Source organism: Halichoerus grypus, chromosome 5 (assembly GCF_964656455.1).
Source record: "Halichoerus grypus chromosome 5, mHalGry1.hap1.1, whole genome shotgun sequence".
In the NCBI taxonomy this organism is placed as follows: Eukaryota; Metazoa; Chordata; class Mammalia; order Carnivora; family Phocidae; genus Halichoerus; species Halichoerus grypus.
The window spans coordinates 78,395,074-78,419,997 of NC_135716.1; the positions used below are offsets into that span (position 1 = coordinate 78,395,074).

At 34.7% G+C, this 24,924-nt stretch overlaps 1 protein-coding gene across 4 annotated transcripts in view; it reads right to left on the reverse strand.

Annotated features, from left to right (window-relative positions):
- Window positions 1–24,924, reverse strand: part of SNTG1 (syntrophin gamma 1) — a 922,421-nt gene that overhangs the window by 270,937 nt on the left and 626,560 nt on the right. For all 4 annotated transcript variants that reach the window (XM_078072397.1, XM_078072398.1, XM_078072399.1 and 1 more), the window contains 4 exons: window positions 13,552–13,608; window positions 4,186–4,243; window positions 3,324–3,367; window positions 3,189–3,230 (listed from right to left, as the gene is read on the reverse strand). In XM_078072397.1, the coding sequence (XP_077928523.1) occupies window positions 3,189–3,230; window positions 3,324–3,367; window positions 4,186–4,243; window positions 13,552–13,608 (201 nt within the window). The remainder of the gene's footprint in view (window positions 1–3,188; window positions 3,231–3,323; window positions 3,368–4,185; window positions 4,244–13,551; window positions 13,609–24,924) is intronic.

A 24,924-nucleotide genomic window follows, 5' to 3' on the forward strand; every position in this document is an offset into this window, starting at 1 on the left:
AGATGATAGATAGATGATAGATAGATAGATAGATAGATAATAGATAGATAGATAGATAGATAGATAGATAGATAGATATAGATTAGATAGATAGATAGCAATCAAATTAATGTGTCCAGGGTTCAATGGTAAGGTAAAAAAAAAAAAATAGAATCAATCTTAACACCAACAGTGACAATAGATCTGCATTTCCTTGGGGGAAAAAAAAATTGGTACATTAGGGACTTGTGGTATCTTGGGAGTATAACTCATGGACTACAAAACACATTCATACCAAAAATAAAAAGAGACACTTGTTATGATGAACAAGGAACCCTCATTTTCAAACAGCTCTGTCCCTGTAGGCATGGGTGCCTGCTTCAATTTCAGACTGGGTGTGGTGGAAGGAGCTTGGAATGCAGACCAGCCTGCATTAGGACTCTCTCTGTATGGGAAGCTCTAAGAGGCCAGCATGGATCTCAACAAGACTGCCCAACACTGACACAGAAGTAACCACTGGGAGTAAATAGGGAGAAGAGTGCCAACATGTGAAGCAATATTATTTGATGGCATAAAATAATGCCTAATTTTTCTTAATTGCCAGATTTGTGCAAGGAGTTTCATATACATTGCTCCCATTCAATCTTTATAAAGGTAATTATTAGTTTGTTTTTACAGATGCATCAGAGAGGGACAGAACAAGTAAGTTCATTTGTCTGAAATTACAATGTTAATAAGTGGTCCAGCTAGGACTTGTGGACAGTTGTTTGTGAGTGTGAAAGCCCTCTAAACTGGGTACCCTGCTACCTTCCCACCATGTCACATGCCAAGCAACACTTTCCTAATGAGGAAACTTCAAAAGTTTCTTTCCTTCAACAATCTTCTTCATGCTTTGCATGGTGTGGGTACAGCCCAGAATTGACTTATTTTACGTCCATGCTAGTAACATGAGAAACAAACAGACACAAGTGCTTCAGTGATCTAATTCTAGGCGTTTGGCTAAATACTTCTTTAACAGTCTTATTGGGTGTCCACAACAGACACCGTGGGAGTCCCTTTCTACATAGATTAAACCTTGTAACACCAACACAGAAGTTACGGCTATATTGTTGAAGGCATCCTAAGACTGAAGCTAATCAGGGACCAAATACAAAATTTCCAGCAATGTCAATGAGTAATATAGATGAATAAAAGGAAAGTTATATGCACTCACAACATACTGTCACACCTACTCAATTTGTTTCTGAGTTTGGAACTCTATGTGAATCACTGATTTGGAATACGGAATGTGGTACATCAGCATGCTATTTTAAAACCATCTACATCCTCTGAACTTGTGCCTTTTTCTGCCTATTTAAGTCCATTCTTAAACATTTAAATAATATCTCAGCCCCACTGAGGTATAAGTCAGTCTATTTGCTTAGGTAATTAGCAATGAGGACAAAAGCATCCAATCACTGTTGGAAAATGAGTGGAACTTAAGAATATTAGTGCCTATATTTCAAAGCTGATAAGGTTAAGCCTCTCAAAAAAATAAGTGTACTGTGAAGAGCCACACATAATTTGTAATACAATCCTAAATTCCTTTTCTTTGAAAAAGAATGAACAGCATTAGGAAGTGGCATTATTAGCACATTCCAATCTTTCACGCCGCACTAATCTTGTCTAATCAAAGCTACAGCACAGCTCCCGTAAGCATGCTGCCTGCCTCAGAAGGGCGAATTGCAAACACGACTCCATCTAACAGCATGTGGTTTTAAAAGAGAATGCACTTGGTTTTGCTCCCTGTATAATGAGTTTAAAATCAATTTGTATCTTTGAGAGGAGACTGAAGTTAAAATATCTTTGCTTACATGGCTATATTTAACATTTGCATCTGTATCGGCAGAACAGAGTGCTCTGTGCTGTTCTCTCATTTGTCTCAAACCCGTTCAAAAACACTGCTTTTTCTGAACATATTTGTAGTAAATTCAAGACTCAAAACACATATTTTACAGGATGTTCACCACAGAGTGGCGATACAGTGGCCCCAGTAAGATTTTGGAGACCAAGACAAGAGATGAATACAAACTGGGTGAGTTATTCTAAGCATGCACAATTGAGAACCCTCCCGTGCATCACTGCTTGTGGAACTGTAATTTCTCAAAAACACTTGAGGTGCCTCGTTGAGGTTTGAAATACACAAACCCATCAGAATAGTTTTCTCTAAATAGCTTTTAACAGAGGAGCAATGCATTCAAACACAACCCTTGAACATAAACTTTTGAACATAATTTCTCCTCTATCCCTTCCCATGTGAGCTGCTACAGAAATTCAGTGAAGGCTCTATGAATCTTATTTAATCAACCATGATGAATGTTTCCCAAATGCCTAACACCGTATTATTCTTTTTGTATCATGTTTTATGTCTGTCCCCAACAGAAGCCCTTCAACCTTCCAGCTTCTCCCAAAGTGTGGTTTACAGGCCACCTACAATAGAACCACTTGGGCTAATTGTTAAAATCCGAATTCCTGGGCCCACCTAAACTGACTGAATTAGAATATCTGAGGCTGGGGCTTCAGATCTGCATATTGACCAACATCCAAAAATAAATAAATAAATAAAAACCACAGGACACAACAACACACACACAAAAATTGATGACCATTCTGCCTAGTGCTAATTCAGTATGCCTTGAGATTAAACTCCTCTAAATTTTGTCTCTTTCTCTTTCTTTGTCTCTCCTGTTAATGTCTCTCTGTCTCTGTCTCTGTCTCTCTCTTTCACACACACACACACACACACACACACACAGTCTTTATATGCTCTTCCAATTGACTCTGTTACTGTGTAAGATTTTACAGACAAATTCTATTGCTTATAAGATTTTAAACATTTGCAAAGAGTTAGAGATGTATTTCACCTAGAGATATACTTCATGGACATTGATTGGCTGAGATTAATAGAAAAACTGAAAAAACACATAACAAGCAATGCTCAAAGTATTTCTTTGAATTACATTTCATCCTGGGTAGTACTCACAGACCTGTGTCTAATATGAAACACACACACACACACCAATTAAGAGATCATCTGAAAATCTGATTAGCACACTGGACCAATGTCACATCTACCTAATGAATAAATTGAACTGTGTTTAGCAAAGCAGTAGATCCTTATTTGCACATGGGGAAAATTATGATATTAAGAAAAAGTAAAGAAAACTCACCACTTCTTCATGTCTGCATTTTCTCACATTAATTCCATTTATCTGCAATGAAAAGAAAATTATGGTTTCTCTTGGCGTGCTGTGAATTGAATTTATGTTTTGATTGCAAGTAGAAAATAAGGGTAAAATGTGTACCTGTAGAATAGCATCTCCGATAAAAAGCAGTCCTGAAAGTTCCGCTGTGAAGGAAGAAGGGCAATTATTATGCATCAACTATTTTCTTCATACAGATGAAAGAGTTTTATAATTAAGTAAAATCAAAATTGATACAAGGAAAACATTAAATGTTTTATACAGATAACATCTTAAAAGATCCACAAATAATAGGAATGCAAAAACAATTGTATGGTTCTGCCCAAACATCGGAACACCTATTTCCATTTAATCCTATAATTTCAGACCTTACAGTTGCCCAAAACTGGTCACTCTTCTGGATGGATGACTAAATTTTCTCATGTACTTATAATATTAAGGTATATCTATGAAAAAAATTTTATCTAGATATTCAATCCATCAACTATGGGATCAACTCTGAGTTTCTTTTTGAACATTAGATTATCTTACTGATTTCAGTCATTGAAACAGTTGCTTTACATCTTTGGTGTTCTCTAGATGAAATTTCATGACAGGCTGTTAAACTGCATATGAGAACTGAAAAAATATGTGTATCAGGAATTGCCTTATTTGATGGGACTTATTATCATTAAATTTGTCTCTGTGTTTGTTTAATGAAACAACTTAAAAGTTGTGTAGTCCCTAATTTATACACAGTCACATGCTCTCTTATCTTTCATCCTTGCTTTCTTGTGAGCGAAACCCTCCCCTGGAGTAATAAAGTGATAGAGTCAGGAATCAGACTTGGCCACTTACTCTCTGGTCACGAGGAACTTGGAGCTAGTCAATCACATATGAATTTATGGTTCCTTAATATGACCTATTCTTCAGTAAGGATGGCTTACAAAGGAATAGTTACTATGTAATTCTCTAAACACTTTACCTCTTTGCTCCTTGGAGATTTTTGAAATGACAACTGGAATATTATGTTCTGCTCCCCCCTGCAAAGAGAAAATCACATATTGTGCTTTTTAATTGCAAAAAAATATGCAGCCTTTAATTAGGAAACTATACATGCTATGAATAATATGTTAATGGACACCAGATACCATATGAATAAACTTGTGGGATTTCTCTACTCAGCAGACACAGCTCCCAAAAAACTTATCTACCTATTTAGAATATACCATGACATCTAGTAATTAATAACAGTTGACTTCGAAAGCTTTTGTTTTTCACATAAAGATTGGAAATGCCTTAAATAGGCATTCTTTTCAATGTGTAGCATGCTGCCCATTGTAGAAATTCTTCTTTAATGTTCAAATACCAGATAATTATGTATTTCCATTAACTAACTAAGTTGTTCTCTGCTGGTGACCAAGCACAGACCCCTTGGGATGCTAAGTGACTAGAGAGATCTTTACCTGCACAAAATGATACAAAAAATCAGAGTGTGCATATGCATGATGGGAAAGGGATCATCTGCATTTCTTTAATTAATATCAGATTCCTCCTTGTGTGAAAGCACATATGAAACAATTAACAGAACAAAATAAACTGACAAGAACACTGTAGTAATTCTTCAAATAATTGACCAAATGAGATATGAAATAATAAAAAAATAAGTGAGACTAATATGGAAGGAAACAAAATAAAGCCTGAAATAAGTGCATAAAAATTCTGTTTTGATAATACAGAGTTGAGAGGTTTGAAACCAACAGTTGAAAAATCAAATAAATTCATTAAAGAATAAAATGGGGTGCCCGGATGGCTCAGTTAGTTGGTTAAGTGTCTGCTGTCAGCTCAGGTCATGATCCCGGGATCCTGGGATGGAGTCCCGTGTGGGTCTCCCTGCTCAGCAGGGAGTCTGCTTGTCCCTCTGCCTCAGCCACCCCCCTCATGCTCTTGCTCTCTCCCCCCTCTCGCTCTCTCTCTCAAATAAAGAAATAAAATCATAAAAAAATTATTAAAAAACTAATAATAAAAAAGAATAAAATGTCAGTTATAAAAGAAGTATAGCACTTTTAACATAGGATAGTTGAAAAGACAATCTAAAATTCCACTGGGTTTCTCTATCTTCAGAACACGTAAACTTCCTAAACCTTTTTTATTTAAGAATAAAAGTTATTTTAGAACAATATTTTTTCCATGAATGTCAATTTTTAACACTGAATTGCCAATATATTTAAATATAAGATGGGCAATAGTTTTTGAGAAAAGTAGTGGTAGTCAACATTTTCTTGGCAAGTAGTCCTTTTTACTTCTAGAATATTAAAGAAGAGGCATGATAAATAAAATATTAAAAACTGTCTTCCTCAGACTGAAATTCAAACCCACTGCTAACTCACTTTACTCAGTATTTCCTACCAACCAAATATTCACCCACCCACCCTCACTAGCTCTGTGAAGTCTCTGGCCTAAGCGACATGGCTCCTAATTCTGTTTTGCCTTTTGGTCAATATGCCCATAACAAGCACAAATTCTGTTTAAGATGACTTCTCATTTGATCAAAAGATATGATTTGTGACTGATAGTATAGTTGAAATGAGTGCTTATTTAGCACACAATAGACACTGAATACAAGGTAGCTATTATCCTAATTAATCTATCAACCAAGATTTATGAATAAAATTACATGGCATTAAGGGTGGTAAATAAGCTTAGCACTAATCCACTCTAAAACCCTTAATATTTACTAGTTAGTGTTCCAAGTTTCCAATCCCCTTTTTCTGTTCTATTCTTTCTTTCCCATTATACTTACCAGCTTCCAACCTACAATTATCTTTATTTCTTATATTTATTATTCATTTTCATTCTTCTTCCCCCATCCATAACTAGAATGTAAGTTCCAAGAGGGCACTGAATTTTTTTGGTAATTTGTTTCATACATTGATGTAAACCCAGTGCATGGAATAATGTCTTTCTTTTGTATCTTTGAAATGTTTGTTGATGAATGAATGAATGAATAAATAAAGTCAAAAGCTTTTCCAAGCCTAAGATAGACCTATTCTTGTAAACATATTACAGAATGATTTTAAGTAGAAGCTAAGAATATACAATGAAATTAAATGCCCATGATTACAGTTAGTTTCTAGAGGTACTTGGAAATTGGAAAGGATTTTAAGAATACGTATCCTTTTCTTAGAAGAAAAAACTAGTTAACAGAGATGAATCATCCACCAATGAAGGTTTAGGTGGTATAAAAAGAAGAAACAAACTCATCCAGATATTTTATGGTTCAGATATTTTGGGGCAGAGAGTGACATTGTTTATGTCCCTCTTGTCTGTGTGGCTGTCATCAGAGTGTTTTTCTTCAGCTGTTTTTGTTTTTCACAGTTTTCTCTCCTTGCATTACTGAATCCAAAGATTTTCTTAGTGCTCAGATTTTTAACGCCAGGTACCATGGTAGGATGGTGGGAAACCTCTCCCTGGGATCTATCTAGAGAAAAGACTTGAAATTGTAATTTCTGAGGGCCAGCTCAGTAACCCCATTCCTCCCTCAATTCCAGAGAGTTAGAATTATGTTTAAATGACAGGCTAAAACTAACCCCTATTTTGTCAACAGTTTTCTTTTTATGCAGATGTTAGGAGTTCTGAAAGAATTCTTCAATTAATTGCAGAAATTACTTTATTAATTAATTAGAGAGCAAATTTTTAGACAAAACTCAGGAGATAAAATTGGAACTTAAAATCACAGTACCTTAATTTATTGGATGAATTGTGAGAGCAGTCCAGTTCTATTAAAGTTAATAAGATTTAGCTCTGGACCTAAATGGGGAAATGTAAGGTTTTCCAGTCAGGAATTAAATAATGCAACTCATCCTGTTTAAAACAGGGGACAAGCTTCCTATTACACTTAGAATAAAACCCTCAATCATCAGCTGCCCCCTGTCTTATGGCCTCAGCCTGCCTTACTTACATCTTCATCCTGGACCTTCATCACTCTGAGCACCAAAGGACATCATTATATAATATCTCCTTTGCCTAGATGCTTTTTTCTTTCACTCTTAACCTGGTAAACCCCCAACTCAAATTCAGAATATCAGCTGAAGGATCCCATTCATCAGTGTCTCCTTACTTGAAGCAATTCACTTCTGTAACACTGGATCCAGGCTACGATTTATATTATTTACATCACAATTTGATCGATATCTATTTTCCCACTGGATTACAAGGGGTATAAGGTCAAGACAGGTTTTCCTTTACTGGCTCTTCTCCTCAACCTACCCTTAGGCCAACCAGGGTGCAGGCTTGAGGTCCAGGTTTAGAGAATAAATGAATTAATTGAGCTCTGTTGTTCCAGTGTAAAATCAAAACTAGGGAAAATGAGGCAACATTCTACATTGCATCCCAGAAATTATTAAAGTATATACCATTCAATGCATAATTAAGTTTACAACTAGCTTTATAGGATCCAGGATATTAATTCCTATCTAAAGCATTTTGAGGAGGACTCTATACAAAGAATTTGCCAGTATAACTGAAATTCTACCAAATCAAACCCAGAATGTTCTTAGAGCATTAGAAACCTTGCCAGATAAATATTTTTAATTCAATATTTTCATTATTCCAGTTAATCAATCAATCATATTCTGGGCTCTAGGAGGAGAAAAAAAGACATAGACCCCACCATTATATACAAATTTAGAGCTAGGAAAATATTTGTAAACAGATAATAACAACACAATAATTAAGGTCAAGAGCCTAATGAACAAGTATGGGAGAAGCACCTAAAAGAATATGATCTGAAAGAAAATGGGAAAATATCCTTACCTATTTGAGTGCCATGCCTACCTCCTAATATCACTTAGTGTGAATTTGGCACAAATTAATGGTCTTTCCCACATACTATATTATTGCCTTCATATGAAAGTCCAAAGTAGGGAAATCTATAGAGATTGAAGATATAGTAGTAGTTGCTTAGAGCTGAGATAGGGAGACAGGGGGAGAAGGGGATGATAGCTCAAGGATATGGGGGAGACAAAAATGTTCTAAAATGCACACATCTGTGAATATAATTAAAACCACTAACTTGTATACTTTAAGTGGTTAAGTTGTATGATATGCAAATTATACCTCAATAAACTATTTAGTTTAAAAATGGTCTTTAAAATGAAAATTGATCAGTGGTTTTAACTGATTCGTGGGGACTAATCCATAATCTTCAACCTAAGCTTTATTACCTGCCTGGTATCCTCCTATTTCTATTGTGTAAAGGTACGTATCCATATTGTCTCTGGTGGAAACAGAAGAATCAGACTCAAGTAAAAAGAACAGAGAACAGAATGAGGAAAAATGTATGTAAATGTGGGTGTACTTATATCACCCACTAATAAATTAAAAGGAACAAATTTATTTATTTTTTAAAATTTTATTTATTTATTTGACAGAGAAAGAGCACAAGCAGGGGCAGCTGCAGGCAGAGGGAGAGGGAGAAGCAGACTCCCGCTGAGCAGGGAGCCTGACGAAGGGCTCCATCCCAGGACCCCGGGATCATGACCTGAGCCGAAGGCAGGTGCCCCTAAAAGGCAGAAATTTATTATAGCTGCTAGGAAGACATATATTTTTATGTGGTAAATTTGATACAATTAATACCAAGTACTTGATATTAAATTGTTTCCTTGATCGTGGACATATTGATCCATTTAGTTTAATTTTGAATAAACCAGAATGTAAATAATTTAGAGAGGAAACATTGCTTCTGTTCCCAAGTAGAGAGTTTAGAGAAAATTTAGTCTGGTTTCTACAGTTACAGAACATAGTTATTAACAGTAAGGACTATGTCATCTGCTTTGTGTGAGGTTTAGGCCCAGCTCTGCCAGGTACAACAATGGGTAAATTACTTAACCTCTTAATACTTAACCACATTATCTATAGAGGGATAACAATAGTTACCTTCTTTGCTGGATACTAAAGGCCAAATGAACCTGAATATAAAGTACTTAGTTCAGCATCTGGCACTAAAAGAACAGTTAATAAATACTTGCAATTATTGTTTATAAATGATAAGATTTTAATAATAATTATAATTTCATTCTTGATTGCTGCAAAGTTAAAGCTTTCATATAAAAATCACCTTTGATTGCAAGCATTTTCTTAATGGACATAGATAACATAGCCTTGTCTGTTGGAAAATAACTCCATAGAACCTTTTCTAGTAATAATAAACAAAACACCCTTTCTCTAAAAAGTGATTTGTTAACTGACAATGGCCAGAGGTATGATTGAATAATATGCAAATATACGGTATTCTATTTTCAAAGAGATGGAAGATCAATAGGAGATAGTGGCTTGCTTTAACGTGATTATCCATATGGTGATTCTCATAAGAATGAAGCAAAAATACAAGAATATTGGGTCCTATGTTGCAAAGCTTTGATGATTATTGGGGATGTAGGTGAGGGAGACCATTAAGTTATTTTTGGAAATGGTTAAGTTTCAGGTTAGTCCAGACAAAAGGGATGAGCACTTGAAAGAAAGATTCTACCAGAAGGCCAGAAGGCAGGCGTGATATGAGGGAAAGGGGGGCAGGAACTGAAGAGCTGGGAATAAAGGACAGAAAGACCATAGGAATTTAGGAACTCTGGAAAACTAGACAAGGGCCCAAATCACAATGTCCTATAGGAACAATGAGAATATACACTAGCCAGCCTGATAAATCTGAGAGCTTCAACGTGTGAAAATCAAAAACAAATGAAGACCAACCTTGAAAATTCTCTTAGCAGACAAAACCACTCTAGTCATACAAAGTTTCAGTTAGCTTATTTTGCAAGGCTAGCTTGACCCAAGTCATTTCTTGTCTATGCCTCTAGAAATCATAAGTAAAACTTGAACTATTTCCCAAGGTTGGTATGAGGTAACCACTAACCAGTTCCTTATCATTTAAGAAAATTATAATATTATAACCAATCCCTGTGAAGAATAAACAGTCACTGCCTTCCCACTATATAAGTTGCTTTATAACAATATACCCTGAGTCTCATTCCATGTTTTGGTTTGAGTGCTCTTGCTCTGCAAACTGTCTTTTTGGTGGGTGCACATAAACTTTTACTAATCACTACTTCAATGATTCATTGTTTTTACTTCTGCAATTTCTGAACTTTTTACAAAAAGAAGCAGTTTCAGTCTGAGAACAGAGAAGATTATGTGATTATAAGTGGAAAGTTTTGGCATCTTTTTGTTCAGTTTTTGGAGAATGATCTTTTGGAAGTTTGAAAATGTAAATAAGAAGAACTTGACATTTGATTGAGTGACAAACAAAAACAAGGGTTCTCTGCCTGGAGAGTATTGGGGAACAAGAACATTGTAGATGGACAGGTAACATCAAGGCTTAAAGGACATTGGTAGCTTCAGGGACATCATACTGCCCACAGTCTATAGCCACCAGGGCACATTAATAAACAAAGCATTAGTGCCTCTCTGTGATGTTGCCCACCAGCTTTTGTAGCACTGACCACCACGTGGGAAAAATGAGGAGTTGCCACCATACACAATCGTGACAGAGGCAGGAAAGGCCCATGAGCCAAGATTTGTCAGGAGCACAGAGCATGGCCAATTGGCTTTGACTTGTGACAACATGTGTTGGAGTGTTTTAGTGTTTTCTGACCAAAAAAGAGACATTTTTTTGCCCTTTAGTCAGGTTTTTGCAAATAATTTTTGAGAAGGTAAAATTGAAATAACATCACCATATGTTCTTAGTACAATGAAATTCAGGAGCACCTGTAGGAGTCTTCACTATATTGGTTAATGCCATTTTAATTGTCTGACATGCACTCTTCCTTCTGTTATCTCCAGTTGAGATATTCCAGGTTTTAAGTCAATAATTCTCACTGCAAAATCTCCAGTGTGTGCCAGAGGTGATTACTTAACTGGAGCAAATAAGGATAAGATATATTTTTATATATTTATGTGAATAATTATATTATCAGCTCAAATTGCTCCAGCAATAGGTACACTAACAAATAAATACATAAGAAAATAAGTAAATGGTCAACATTAAAATATTAATTCTGCACTTAGGTTAAAATGGTTTCTTAATCTGTTCATTCTGTATATAGAGTATATATATAACATGATATATATATATATTAACAGAATGAAAGATCATCTTTTTTTAAGATTTTATTTATTTGAGAGGGAGGGAGAGAGAGACAGAGAGAGAGTGAACAAGCAAGAGCACAAGAGCAGGGAGAAGGAGAAACAGACTCCCCACTGGGCAGGGTTCGGGGCTTGATCCCAGGACACTGGGATCATGACCTGAGCCAAAGGAAGACACCTAACCGACTGAGCCACCCAGGTGCCCTGAAAGATAGTTTAAAAATAAAAAAGCAAGTGTCAGGGGTAAATATTAAGAAAAGCAAATTGGAAAACCCTAAAAGGAAACTTTTCAGAATGATTGGGTAATATTCTAAATAAAAATATTAATTTTAGTATCTATGGTTAGTGTGTCGTAAGAATGGTAAAATAATTGCCTATCAGGCCTGATAGGTGAAAATTGCCAATAATTGCCAATAATTGCCTTTTTTTGTTAGAATTTTAATATATGGCACAGATCACAATTCAAATACTGCTTTTGTGGTCAATATTATGAATGGAAACTATACACTCATTTGATTTACAAAATTACTTATTTAGGTGTAAGAGTTTTGTTTGGATTGGAATAATGAAAATATTAAATGGATATAATTCATTTGGCAAAATTCTTGATGTTTTAAAAACTGTCTAGGTTAAAATTGTGCCATTTTAGTAAAAATAAATTACATTGTATTATTGGCTTTAAATTATAAATGGAAATAGAAAAAAATAGAAAAGAACATTTCCAGCCTGCCCAAAACTAATGTAGCTCCACCATCAGAAATAGAGTTGGAATGGCTGCGTGGCTTAGTTGGTTAAGCATTAGACTCTTGGCTTTGGCTCAGGTCATGATCTCCTTATGGGTAGTAGGACAAGCCCCATATTGGGCTCCCCAAGTCTGCTTCTCCTGTGCCCCTACCCCTTGCTCAAGCACACACATACACACACACTCTCTCGCTCGCTCGCTCGCTCTCGCGCGCACGCGCGCTCTCAAATAAATAGATAAATCTTAAAAAAAAGAAGAAAGACAGAAATAGAGTCAGGCCTGATAGGTGAAAATGCTTATCTCAAATGAAACCAGCTCTCATGAGTGGATTTTATTCACACTTAGCTTTTGTTCTCTCTCGTGGACTTTTTACTATCTTTAGTGGTACCTTTAAATCCTTCAAGCAATCCCAATAAATATCACAGCAAAAACAAAAATCATTTCCACATCCTATAACTTGTTCTGCAAACCTTCCTGGTTTTAGCTGATGATAGATAAAGGAAAGTTAAATATATATTTTAAAACTAACATTTTATGTAGTAATATTCTTATCACTTGACAACACAATGCTATTCCACAGTGGTACATTTTTCTAAGTCATTTTCATAATGCCAACTAGAACTGATAGTCACCAAATTTAGAGTTCCACTTTCCAAGAGTATATAAAATTCCATGAAATATATACCTGAGATGTATGATTTTCACCCTACATAGGCAAAATACCCAACCCAATTGTTAAGATAAAGTTAAATTTCATTTATCTATGCAGAGATGTAGATTTCTAAAGGGCATTTAAAGACATTGAACTAACCTTTATAATATTATGTAATTTCTCATCCTTTTAAATTTTCTATTTGTTTCAGTGGTGACAAATTGCAGGTGTGGTACATCTTTACTAGTCAACCATATACAGGGAAAAAAAGGCCTTTAAAATTTAATAATAAATGGAAGTGAACAGGTATGGTCATTTTTTAAATAAATCAGATGATAAAATTCTGTCTATCCTGTATACTTGACATTGTGACATGAAAATTTGCTGGTTTCTTAAAAAAAGGAAAACTAACCAAAAGAAAAAGATGAATAAAATCCAGCTAATACTTAACTATTAAGAGTGTAAAACTTGTTCTTGCTCCATTCACTGAAGGGGCAGTATTTCCTACTCTGGCTGGTTAGAGGAAGATATGCATATGACAACACCATATCTGACATGTTAGATGACACCAGATAGAGAAAGTGAATGACCTATATTCAATACCAGGTAAAATTGCCAAGTACTTTTTCTAAGAGTATTTCTAAATCAAAAGTTAACCAAGGTTTTGTGAGAACCTACCTAATTTACATCTCATTCCAAATATTGAACAGTTTGCTATAGCCATTCTTGTCTAATTATTAATCAGCAAAAAATCAAAATACACAAAAATGCAGGCATTATGGCATGGTCTTTAAGGATAGACTGAAAAGACAGGCTACCTTTATGCTTAATCCAAATCCTCCTACAGTTTGTCTTCTAATGGTCACCGTTCTTTCCTGAAAGACAGGATTTTAAAAGAGGTTAGCGTTTCTTAATACTATACTTACACACCATTTTCCTTCTCTGGATTCTGTTTTTGTTCCTTAAAAAAGAAATATTTTGTGACACCATACAGGCTCTAATTCTTGCAACAAATGGAGTATTTTGTAATTTTCAAATCAAAGGTTAATTTATTTGTCTAGATAAAAGGGACTGTACTGTTATTAAACTTCTAAATTCCCCAAAAATAGGTTCCATTCAATGATTCTTTGGACATATTTTGGAATTTTAATTTTTATCTTCTCATTTTCTCACTTTCAGACTATATATTCTTGTTGTCTAAGAAATGACAAGTTCGGGTTACATAAAAATAACTCTATGTCAATGGTAAATATCTTTGTCAACCAAGGTCTTATCTCCATCAGTATCAAGTCATCTTGCTTGCGGAAATTTGAGAGCTGAGCTGGGAGGCTGCCATGTCCCAGCACATTAATGATCCATGTGTGTGTCTAGAATTGAAACTCTGGATAAACCAGGTTTAAAATGATTGCTTATTTGAAAAAAGAATGGACTTTACAACTAACTAATAATGACAATGGAATTATCAATTTTCAAGGCAGGGGAGAAGTATGTCGAAAGTTTGAAAGCTTTTATTTATAATCTTCTCTACTTACTTATAACTTTCTCATGTTTTTGAACCTCCTCCATCCATAATGGTTTGAGACCCCCTCCCCCTTCTCCTGCTGTACTTGGGGTAGATGTTGGTCCCCACAAATGCCCAACTGATTTGACTATATTACCCATTCCCAAATACTGTTCTCTTTCTTATAGATTTTTTCCTTTACTCCCTGGTTTTAGAGGGGCTATGTGAAGCAAATTATATTATTTAAAAAGAACAAAGAGAAAATCTGGAAAACATGTGCTTCTGATGGCTCTTCCTAAATATTTTAAGATAGCATAAAACCTCATCATTTTGGCAGTTACAACATACCTTCATTTAGCCAAGGTTTTAGATTTCATAAATAAAAGAAAAAAAATGCTTAAAGAACAAGATCACTATACCAGAAATTGAGGTATATTAACTGTTATTTATTTTGAATTAAAAAGTAAACTTTTATGGTTGGAGATTGGTGCAAATGAGTAGCACTTAATTATCTAAATTTTCTTCCTTTTTACAATATCCTAAGTAATTTGACCTATTTTAAAACTACAGATTTTACTCTTATAACATGTCATCTAATTATGTTTTCAAGCCAATATTAAAATTACTTACACAAAGTAAGTTTATAGGTACATTATAATTTATGCAAAGCAACATGAAATATAAAACACATTATTCATGTTAAATAATACCATAAAGTCTACTTTTTTATTTGTAAGCCAACTATTATATCACTCCCCATTGGTGGAGGTACAAGTATGGGAAGATGCAGTACTTTAAAACTTATATTGCAAAATCTATGTATATAAGCATATCTTCATGTACAAAAGCAAAAAGGAAAGTAGGCACATGCATTATACACACAGAAAATCTAATTTAAAATAAATTAAATATTTATTGGAAATGTTCTTTTGTTGGACAAGATAAGAACAATCTGTTAAACTAATTAATCTTTGTTTACTTCTCATTAAAGGATTAATTAAAGCTGTACATTGCAAAAATGGAATTGAAATCAAAGAATCTTTCAATGACTCAAATATCCACAACTTAATATGATTGGAAAATTACTTAAGCCCTGTGAATCTCTTTTTCCAAATCTGTAAAATGGTGATAAATAATACATAGTAACAGCTTTGTTTTGAGGATTGATATTTGTGAAGGACCCTGGCATATAGTAGAAACTTAATGAATATTCTCTCTCTCTCTCTCTCTCTCTCTCTCTCACACACACACACACACACACATCTGTTATTCTAGACAGAAATTCTTACTTAGTAGTCACTTAAATCTGATTAATATTTGTCCATTCTGTATTCCAATAGTTACATCACACAGTAACTCAAATACTGGAAGACTCAACTCAAGGATAGGCCAATTAAATGGTTATCTTTACTCATAAAACAGACTGGCAAACTGCTTCCACAGTACTGCCTATCAAACTGAACAGGTTCTTAGATGGTAGAGTTGTTTTCTTAATTCCATTTCTATAAGGAATAAATTCTTGATTTTCTCAAAGTAAAGAATTCAGTCTGTCCAAGAAAATATATTTTATTAATAAATGATATCAGCTAAATTTTATACAACATCTTGCATAGAAATCATTAGTCACAAAGATAACTTGGTGAATAAATTCTATTAGTTAATAGTGTATGCCAAGTGTATGCTGAAACACTGCTTTTCTCTGAAGGGAGAGCAAGAATGCCAGGGTGATCAAAGGTCCATGCAATGCCTTTACTCCTTCTCTACAAGTCTGCTTTCCAGTCTTTGGTGGAGAATATTTAGAATATGTTCCAAATCAAATACAAAGTTGCTGATGCAGAGAGGAGTTGGAGAGACTAGAGAGTCAGCAGTAACTGCTGAAAATCTCAGAGGCAGCACTTATTTTAATGTATTTTAAATACACGGGCACACATATGCCCATGCAAACCCCAGCCAGCACCTCTACATGCTATTGCTTCATTAGTTTGCTTTTAAGAAAGTAAAGAGAAACAAGCAAGACAAATTACTTCTTGTTTTAAAACCAAAATATTAAATTTGTCACTGCAGGTAGCCAGAAGTATAGTATGGCAAGCAACTGTTCCCAGTATGGCACCTTGCTGATATTCTTTCCACTGCCTGTATGTTTGTGTTAGCTACACCTTCTATCCCCTTTCCACTTCTCCACATTTGGTTCTTCCATCCGCCCCCCCGCCAAATAATTTTTTTTAAAGGCAATATAATGAATTGTTTCAGCTGTTCACCTCATAAATCAGAGAATATCTGAAAGCTGATCTGAAGTTGTATTCAGTTACATCTTGGGTGTCATAAAGACATTGCCTAAGTAACAAAGCACTGTCCTGCAGGAAACCAATGTATTATTGGTTATTTTATTCTTTAAAATGTAAAATCAAGACAGGTTCCCCCATATACTTACATGCATAAAAAGCCTCTCTTTAATCGTCCTAATCCTTATAAAATGTAAAGGATGGAGCCCAAAAATAATACTGGACTTATAAAAACATGCTGTAGTGGCACCTGAGTGGCTCAGTTGGTTAAGCAACTGCCTTCGGCTCAGGTCATGATCTCAGGGTCCTGGAATCAAGCCCCAGGTCAAGCTCCATGCTCAGTGGGGAGCCTGCTTCTCCCTCTCTCTCTGCCCCTCCCCCTGTTTGCGCTCTCTCACTCTCTCTCTGTCAAATAAATAAATAAAATCTTTTAAAAAAAAGATGTGTTGTACACCTAATCAGCATAAATGTTATGACAAAAAAAAAAAGCTTGCTTTAAATGTTTAATTTGCTTTATATAAAAATCTAATTATTGCCACCCCTGCCCTCTGGAATATTATATTTGAAAAACTCTGTGTATACCGTATGACCTATATGGGACTATAACCAAAATATACATGTTACCAAACACAAAGTGTTGCTATGGTATATCCCAAGTATAGAAATGTTTGAGATATGTTGGTGAAAAGAGAAGGAAGAAATAAGAACAGTGCAGAAACTAGAGTGTTATCAAATGGAAAATTTTTTGTACTGAGTATGTGGGGTGGAAACAAAGAAGATATATAAGAAAAGAGATAGGGAATGTTATTAGCTCTTTTTGACAGTTCAGGAAGAGTGAATAAACTTGAAAAAGGAATAATAATAAAGATGGTAACATCTAGGTACTGAAAATCAGCTATGTGAACTGACAGGTCTCATAGCACATATGATTATTAAAATACACTGTGACTTTGACTTTTTCTTGTGAACTAATTTTTCTGAGAGCTGAGTCTTGTTCACAGTCGAATCCCAAAAATTTAGCATAGGGCCTATATCAAAGTTAGGTATTATGCATTAAGTGAAAAAAAAATTTTTTTTGCAAGTTTTTTCCCAAGTAATCATCATAACAGCACTTGGGATAGGCAATATTTTCCTAATTTAGAATGAGAAAACCAAAATACAAAGGAGTTAAGTTAACTTGACCAAGATCCAAATCATGATTTAAATGAAAATATCTCTGATTCCACTATCACAACAGGACTGAGATCAGATGAACTGGGATGAAAGAAACAAAGAAACGGGAAAATCAGGGTACAATGTAATAAAAAGAGGGATTGTGAGAAACTGAATGTTTTCCCTCTAAAATCAGGAAAAAGGCAAGGATCCTCTCATCACTCCTCTTACATTGCGCTTGGAGTCTCAGCTAGTGCAAAAAGGCAATAATCTGAAGTAAAAGGCATTGTCTATAAAGAATAGACAAAAACCTACTGGAAATAAATAATTGTAGCAAGGTCACAGGAGACAAAAAATATACGAAAATCAATTGCTTTCCTATACATCAGCCCTGAGAAATTAGAATTTGAAATGAAAATCACAATATCATTTATAATAGCTCACTAAAAAGGAAATACTTGGTATAAATCTAACAAAATAAGTAAGGACTTATATATGGAAAACTACAAAACTTTGGAGAAAGAAATCAAAGATGATCAAAACAAAGAGAGATATTTCATGTTCAGGGACTAGAAGACTCATTTTTCAGATGTCAATTCTTCCCAACTAGATCTATAGAATCAATGCAGTCCCAATAAAATCTCCACAAGCTATTTATGAATATTAATAAACTGTTTCTAAGGCTAACATGGAAAGCCAAAAGACCCATATTAGCCACCACAATATTGAAATAAAAGAAAAAGTTGGAGGACTCAGGATGCCTGATTCACAATTTACTATAAAGCTACAGTAATCAAGACACCATGAAATTTTTGAAGACTAAACACATAGATTACTGGAATAGAAGAGAATGCCCCAAAACAAAACAAAACAAAAGCAAACATACAAGTGCAGTTAACTGATCTTTGACAAAGAAACAAAGGCAATTCAATGGCAAAAAGAGAGGACAGTCTTTTCAACAAAAACAAAGAAAGAAAGAAAGAAAGAAAGAAAGAAAGAAAGAAAGAAAGAAAGAAAGAAAGAAAGAAAGAAAGAAAAAGAAAGAAAGAAAAGAAAAGGAAAGAACAAAAGAATGGAAGGAAGGAAGGAAGGAATCTAGACATGGATGCCATTCCTTTCATAAAAATTAACACAGATCTAAACATAATCACAATTATAAAGCTTTTAAAAGAAAACAGGAGAAAATCTCTATGACTTTGGGTTTAGCAATGTGGTTTTTAATACAATATCAAAAGTGTGATCCATAAAAAAAACTCATGTTAAAATATTTTAAAATTAAAAACTTCTACTTGGTAAAAGACACTGTTAAGAGAATGAAAAGTCACAGATTGAAAGAAAATATCTGTATAATGCATTCTGATAAAGGACTTGTTTCCAAAATATATGAAGAACTCTTTTTTTTTTTTTAAGATTTTATTTATTTATTTGACAGAGAGAGACACAGCGAGAGTGAGAGAACACAAGCAGGGGGAGTGGGAGAGGGAGAAGCAGGATTCCCGCTGAGCAGGGAGCCCAATGCGGGGCTCGATCCCAGGACCCTGGGATCATGACCTGAGCCGAAGGCAGACGCTTAACAACTGAGCCACTCAGGCACCCCTATATGAAGAACTCTTAACACTTAGCAAGAAAATAAACGATCCAATTAAGAAGTTGCCAAAATATTTGAGCAAATACCTAATCAAGGAATATACAGATGGCAAGTAAGCATATAAAAAGATGCTCAACAACATTTGCTATTGGGGAATTGAAGATTAAATAATGAAATGACATTATACATTTATTAGAATGGCTAAAATCTAAAGCATTGACAATATCAAGTAGGATATATCATCATAAGAATTCTTCCTCCCTGCTGGTGGGAATTTGAAAGAGAGTTTGGTAGTTTCTCACAAAGCTCAACACAGTCTGAACAGATGATGTAGGAATTGCACTCCTACATATTTATTCAACTAATTTTAACATTTGTGTTTATCCAAAAAACTGCATGAAAATATTTATAACAGCTTTATTCATAATTGCCAAAAACTGAAATGTGAACAAGATGCTCTTCATCCATAGAATGGATAAAGAAACAAACAAAACTGTGGTACAGCCACGCAAGGAAATATTATTCACTAGTAGAAATAACTGTCTAGCTTCAAAAAAACATGGAGAAACCTCAAATGTATATCACTAGGTAAAAGAAGCCAGTCTCAAAAGGATATAAACTCTGATTCCATTTATATGACACTGTGAAAAGGTAAAACCATAGAGACAATGAAATGATCAGTGGTTGCCAGGGATTCAGGAAGAGGGAAGAAAGGCTGAATAAATGAAGCACAGGAGATTTATAGGGCAATGAAACTATTCTTTTTGATATTACTATAATGGGTACATGATGTTAGGCTTTAGGCAAAACACATAAACTTTAGAGAACAAAGAATTCATCTTAATATATATACATTTAAAAGAGTCATTTAGGAAGTTAGAGGATCCAAAGAGGGATTGCAGCTGTAACAAAACAATCTTTTTGCATTTCAAATGTCTGTTACCATCTCCTTGAAAGGAATAGGGGGGGAAATGTGCTGACCTAATGTACATTAGGTAACTTTGGAAATGAATGGAGTCAGTAAGACAAAAGACTAAAGACTAAAGACAAAAGGGATTGCATATGGTACTGTATTCTAGTGGATAAAGTTCTTTCACATGTAGGTATGGTTAATAATTCTGATATTGCTATATATATATATTGAAATTAAACAAGTAAGTGGATGGTGGATGGGAAAAACCACTTTCTCACTGTTGGAGTGGGAATTTACAGCAAGGGAAGAAGGCTAAAACAGTTCCATTGGGTAATGGAAGAGAGTTAAAGATAACAGTATGAAATTATGCTCAGTGTAATGTAGATACAAATGGGTACATACAGACATATTTATAGATATATGAATACATAGAGATTATTTTCATCCTTTTAAAAATAGTTTTACAGAGATACAATTCATATACCATAAAACCAACCATTTAAAGCATACAATTTAGTGGCTTTTAGTATATTCACAGTTATGCATCCATCACCATAATCAATTTTAAAACATTTGCATTTTTCAGAATGTAACCCCATATCCTTCAATCCTTAAAGCCCATCCTAGCCTTAGGCATCTACTAATCTATGTTCTATCTCTATAGATTTGCCTACTATGGACATTTCACATAAATGGTATCACACAGTATATAGTCCTTTGTGTTTGGTTCTAACCATGATGTTTTCAAGGTTCATCTATGTTGTAGTATGTATCAATATTTCATTTTTTAATTTGTCAAATGACATTCCACTGCATGGGTATGCCACATTTTATTTATCCATTCCTCCACTGATGGACATTTAGGTTGTTTACACTATTTGGCTATTATAAATAATGCTGTTATAAACTTTTGTGTGCCAATTTTGTGTGTACATATGTGCTTTTTTCCTGTGAGCCTATGCTAAGGACTGAAATTGGGAACTGTCAGAATGATTTCCAATGCAGCTGTACCATTTTACATTCTCACCAGTAGTGTCTGAGAATTCCGACTTCTCCACATCTTCACTAACACTTGTCCTTATATATCTTTATGATTATAACCATCCCAGTGGCTATAAAGTATTTCATGTGGCTTTGATATATATTTCCTTGATGGCTAACAATGCTGAGCATCTCTTCATTTCCTTATTGGCCATTTATATACCTTCTTTGGAGAAATGTCTACTTGAATCCTTTGAATGTGTCACGATATTTTATACCTATGTTGTCTTCTAAGAGTTTTATATTTTTAGCTCTTATATTTAGGTTTTTGATCCATTTTGAGTTAATTTTGGTATATGGTGTAAGTCCCCAAATTCATTATTTTGCATGTGGATATCCAGTTAATCTGGCACCATTTGCTGAAGAGACAATTTTTCCCCATTGTTTTTATCACCCCTGAAAATCAATTGACTGTAAATGTGAAGGTTTATTTCTGAACTCTCAATTCTATTTCAATGATTATATCACTATCCATATGTCATATGTGGACATATCTCACACTGTCTAGATTACCACTTCTTTAAAACTGTTAAGTTTTAAAATCAGGGAGTGTGAGTGCCTCAACTTTTTTTTTTTTAATTGTTTTGGCTATTCTAAGTCCCTTGCATTTTTATATGAATCTTAGCATTAGTTTGTCTATTCCTGTAAAAAAGTAAGCTTGGGTTTTGGTGGAGATAGATCTATAAATCAATGTGGAGATTATTAGTATCTTAACATATCATTAAGTCTTTGGGGTCATGAAAATAGAATGTCTTTCCATTTATTTAGATCTTCTTTAATTTCTTTCTGTTGTTTTTTGTTGTTGTTTTTAGTTTTCAGAATATAAGTTTTGTACATTTGCAAATTTATTCCTAAGTGTTTCATTCTGTTTTATTCTATTTTCAATGAATAATGTTATTTAGAGTTTAGAACTCCTTTGTTCTAAGGAAGTAATAGCATTCTTTCTGAAAAGACTTAGGCTTTAAACTCACCTCCCTAGATAATTTCACAAAATCTAAGCAATTAAGAAGAATACATTTTAAAATGTTCATTTTTATGGTTTCTTTTAGGGATAATATTTAAAGGACATCTGGGGTACGTTGTTTCCTTCCCTTTGATTTTATTCTTTGGCAACCCCTGAGGATTCTTCTCTTGCAAAACTGATGGTAGAGTAAAAGGAAGGTTGACATTCCCCTAAGACTGTTGGCAAATATAATTTGTAGCAGATCCTTCCTATCTGAGTTAATAGTTAGACATGGGAGTTGTTTGAAATTTAAATATTTTCTGTTTATTTTTAAAGGTACCATTGCAGAGAATGAGAATTGGGAATAGCACCTTTCCACCTGCATTTTTGCCACCACCTACAAAATTGACATCTTATCTTTATAGTTTTGTTTTACAAATGAGCATCTATAATGTAAAAAGAGGTACAGTGATGTCAAGTAACTTGACCAAGGTCAGCCAGTGGTAAAACCTTTGAATTGAAATCCAGGCACTGTGAGCTACTGCCATGTGCTTATGCCCTGCTCCATTCTGTCTCCTATTTTCCAACATTTATTAAGATTATGACAGCTCTGAGAAGTATTAATACAGAAGTATCTGTATTAAGCATGCTATTTCCTCTTGTTTAATCTACCATTTCCTTAACTGAAAAATTTACGGTTATTTCTAATTGATTCAGGCACATATATATTTAAAAGGTCATGTGAAACAAAGATTCACTCACTTTTAATCACATAATAAATTGTGTTTGAATATGTCATCCCCACAAAACCTCTTGGCAGATTATAAAAAGAACATTTGAGTAAGTTATTTGTCCTAGAATATGTTTGAATCATTATATGAAAATAATTTTGAATATTTCTATATTGTTTTTTTTTAAATGCTGGCCTTGACCCAGTTTGTGGCCCTGGCTAGAAGTTGGACAGTTCCCCTCTGGACTAGCAAACTACGTCCACACCCAACCACCTCCCTGACTGGGCTCTCACACTCGGGGTCACTACTCATCTGCCCTAATCACCCACAGCCTGGCACCAGACAACTAAGAACCAAACAGCTAAGAACTTCCTATGCCTCAAGCTTGCTGCAATTATTCAAACTAGCCAATGACTTACCTCGCTCCCCCTGTTATATTCTGGGGAAGAAGTGACATGAAAGAGGGTCACTGGAATACTTCATCTCACAGTTTCTACCTCCCTCATTTTCAGTGAAATGTCCCACTACAGCCATATTCCCTGAGCCTCTGGTTCACCCTCTGTAAAAGCAAATGTCATCTCTGCTTACTGTTAGGGACAAACTGGGGAATGAGGAGCTGTGAACTAAGAAAGGGGATCCAGTTCGTCAAAACTTCACATTTCAGTTTCTGTCTTTAGCCCTTCCCTGAACCCAGGACTTCATAGGAATCTTGGGCTTTGAGTTCTTGAGCTTTTTTACCACTTGAAGTTAGGGTTTGACTACTTCACGTTGCCTCTGTTATCCCTTCTAGCCCCAAGTCAGGCACTGAGATTTTAGCTTTCTCTAACCTATTGTCACTTTCTCACCCCACCAAATTGTTGCCAACTTCCAGCTGGAATTTTTTTTCATTCTCATCTGCTTTATGCCTCTCTTAGAAGTGATGTATAGATTCCGTCAAAGTAAGGTCTTCATGTACTGAGCTTTACTTAACCGATTTCCACATAGGACACCCTTTCTTCACATCTGAACTGGCAGTACGGCCTCTGTGCATGCAATCACCATATTTCTCTGTGAGATGGCATTTTTCTGCTGTGGCTTTTGGATGAAGGAAAACAGAAATAAACTTCAGTTAAAATTAAAACTTATATGGGAAGTTTAAGGGCAAAAATATTAAGAAAGCCAAACTTTTGGAAAGGGACAATGAAAGGATAATTATTCAATATAGCTTAAATACAGAATTCAAAACCAAGGGAGATGAGAGCTTCTTATTTTTTTTTTTTTGAAATGCTAAATACTTCAAATAGTTGATAAATGGCTACTACATACTAGGCACTGTTTTATCTGTTATAACTACAAAAGAGAACAAAACATCAAAAATCCCTGCTGTTAGGTGTTTACATTCTACTTGGGAGACAGGTTAAGGGCAATGCATGCTTTGAAGAAAAATAATGCCAGAGAGATAGAACTTCATACCAATGAAGTTTGTGATGATGACATTTGAGCACAACTGGTTTTGGTGAGAAGATAATAACTGTTAAGATACCTAGTGAAGGGTATTTCAGACGTGAAGGGCCAATGACTGAAAAAGCCCTACAGTGAAATTTACCTGGTGTACTCAAGAAGCATCAGGTATACCCAGATGATCATGTCATCAGAAAATAAGGACAGGTGTCTTTCTTTCTGATCTGTACTCTTTTACTTCCTTTCTTAATGCCTTACTGCCCTGGCTAAAACCTCCTGTATTCCGTAGAAAAGCAGTGGTGTGAGCAGACATCTTTGCCTTATTCACAAACTTAGGGGGAAAGTATTTAATCTTTCAGTATTAAGTATGTTATTAACTATAAATTTGCATAGATATTCTCTTTAAAATTGCAGAAGTTCCTCTCTATTCCTGGTTTTCTGAGAGTTTTTATCATGTTGAATTCATTGATTAGTTTTTGGATTTTGAATCAGTCCTATATCACTAGAATAAACCCAACTTGATCGTGGTGTAAAATTCCTTACATATATATTGTTGAATTTTATTTGCTAATATTCCGAGAATTTTTGTGTGTATATTCA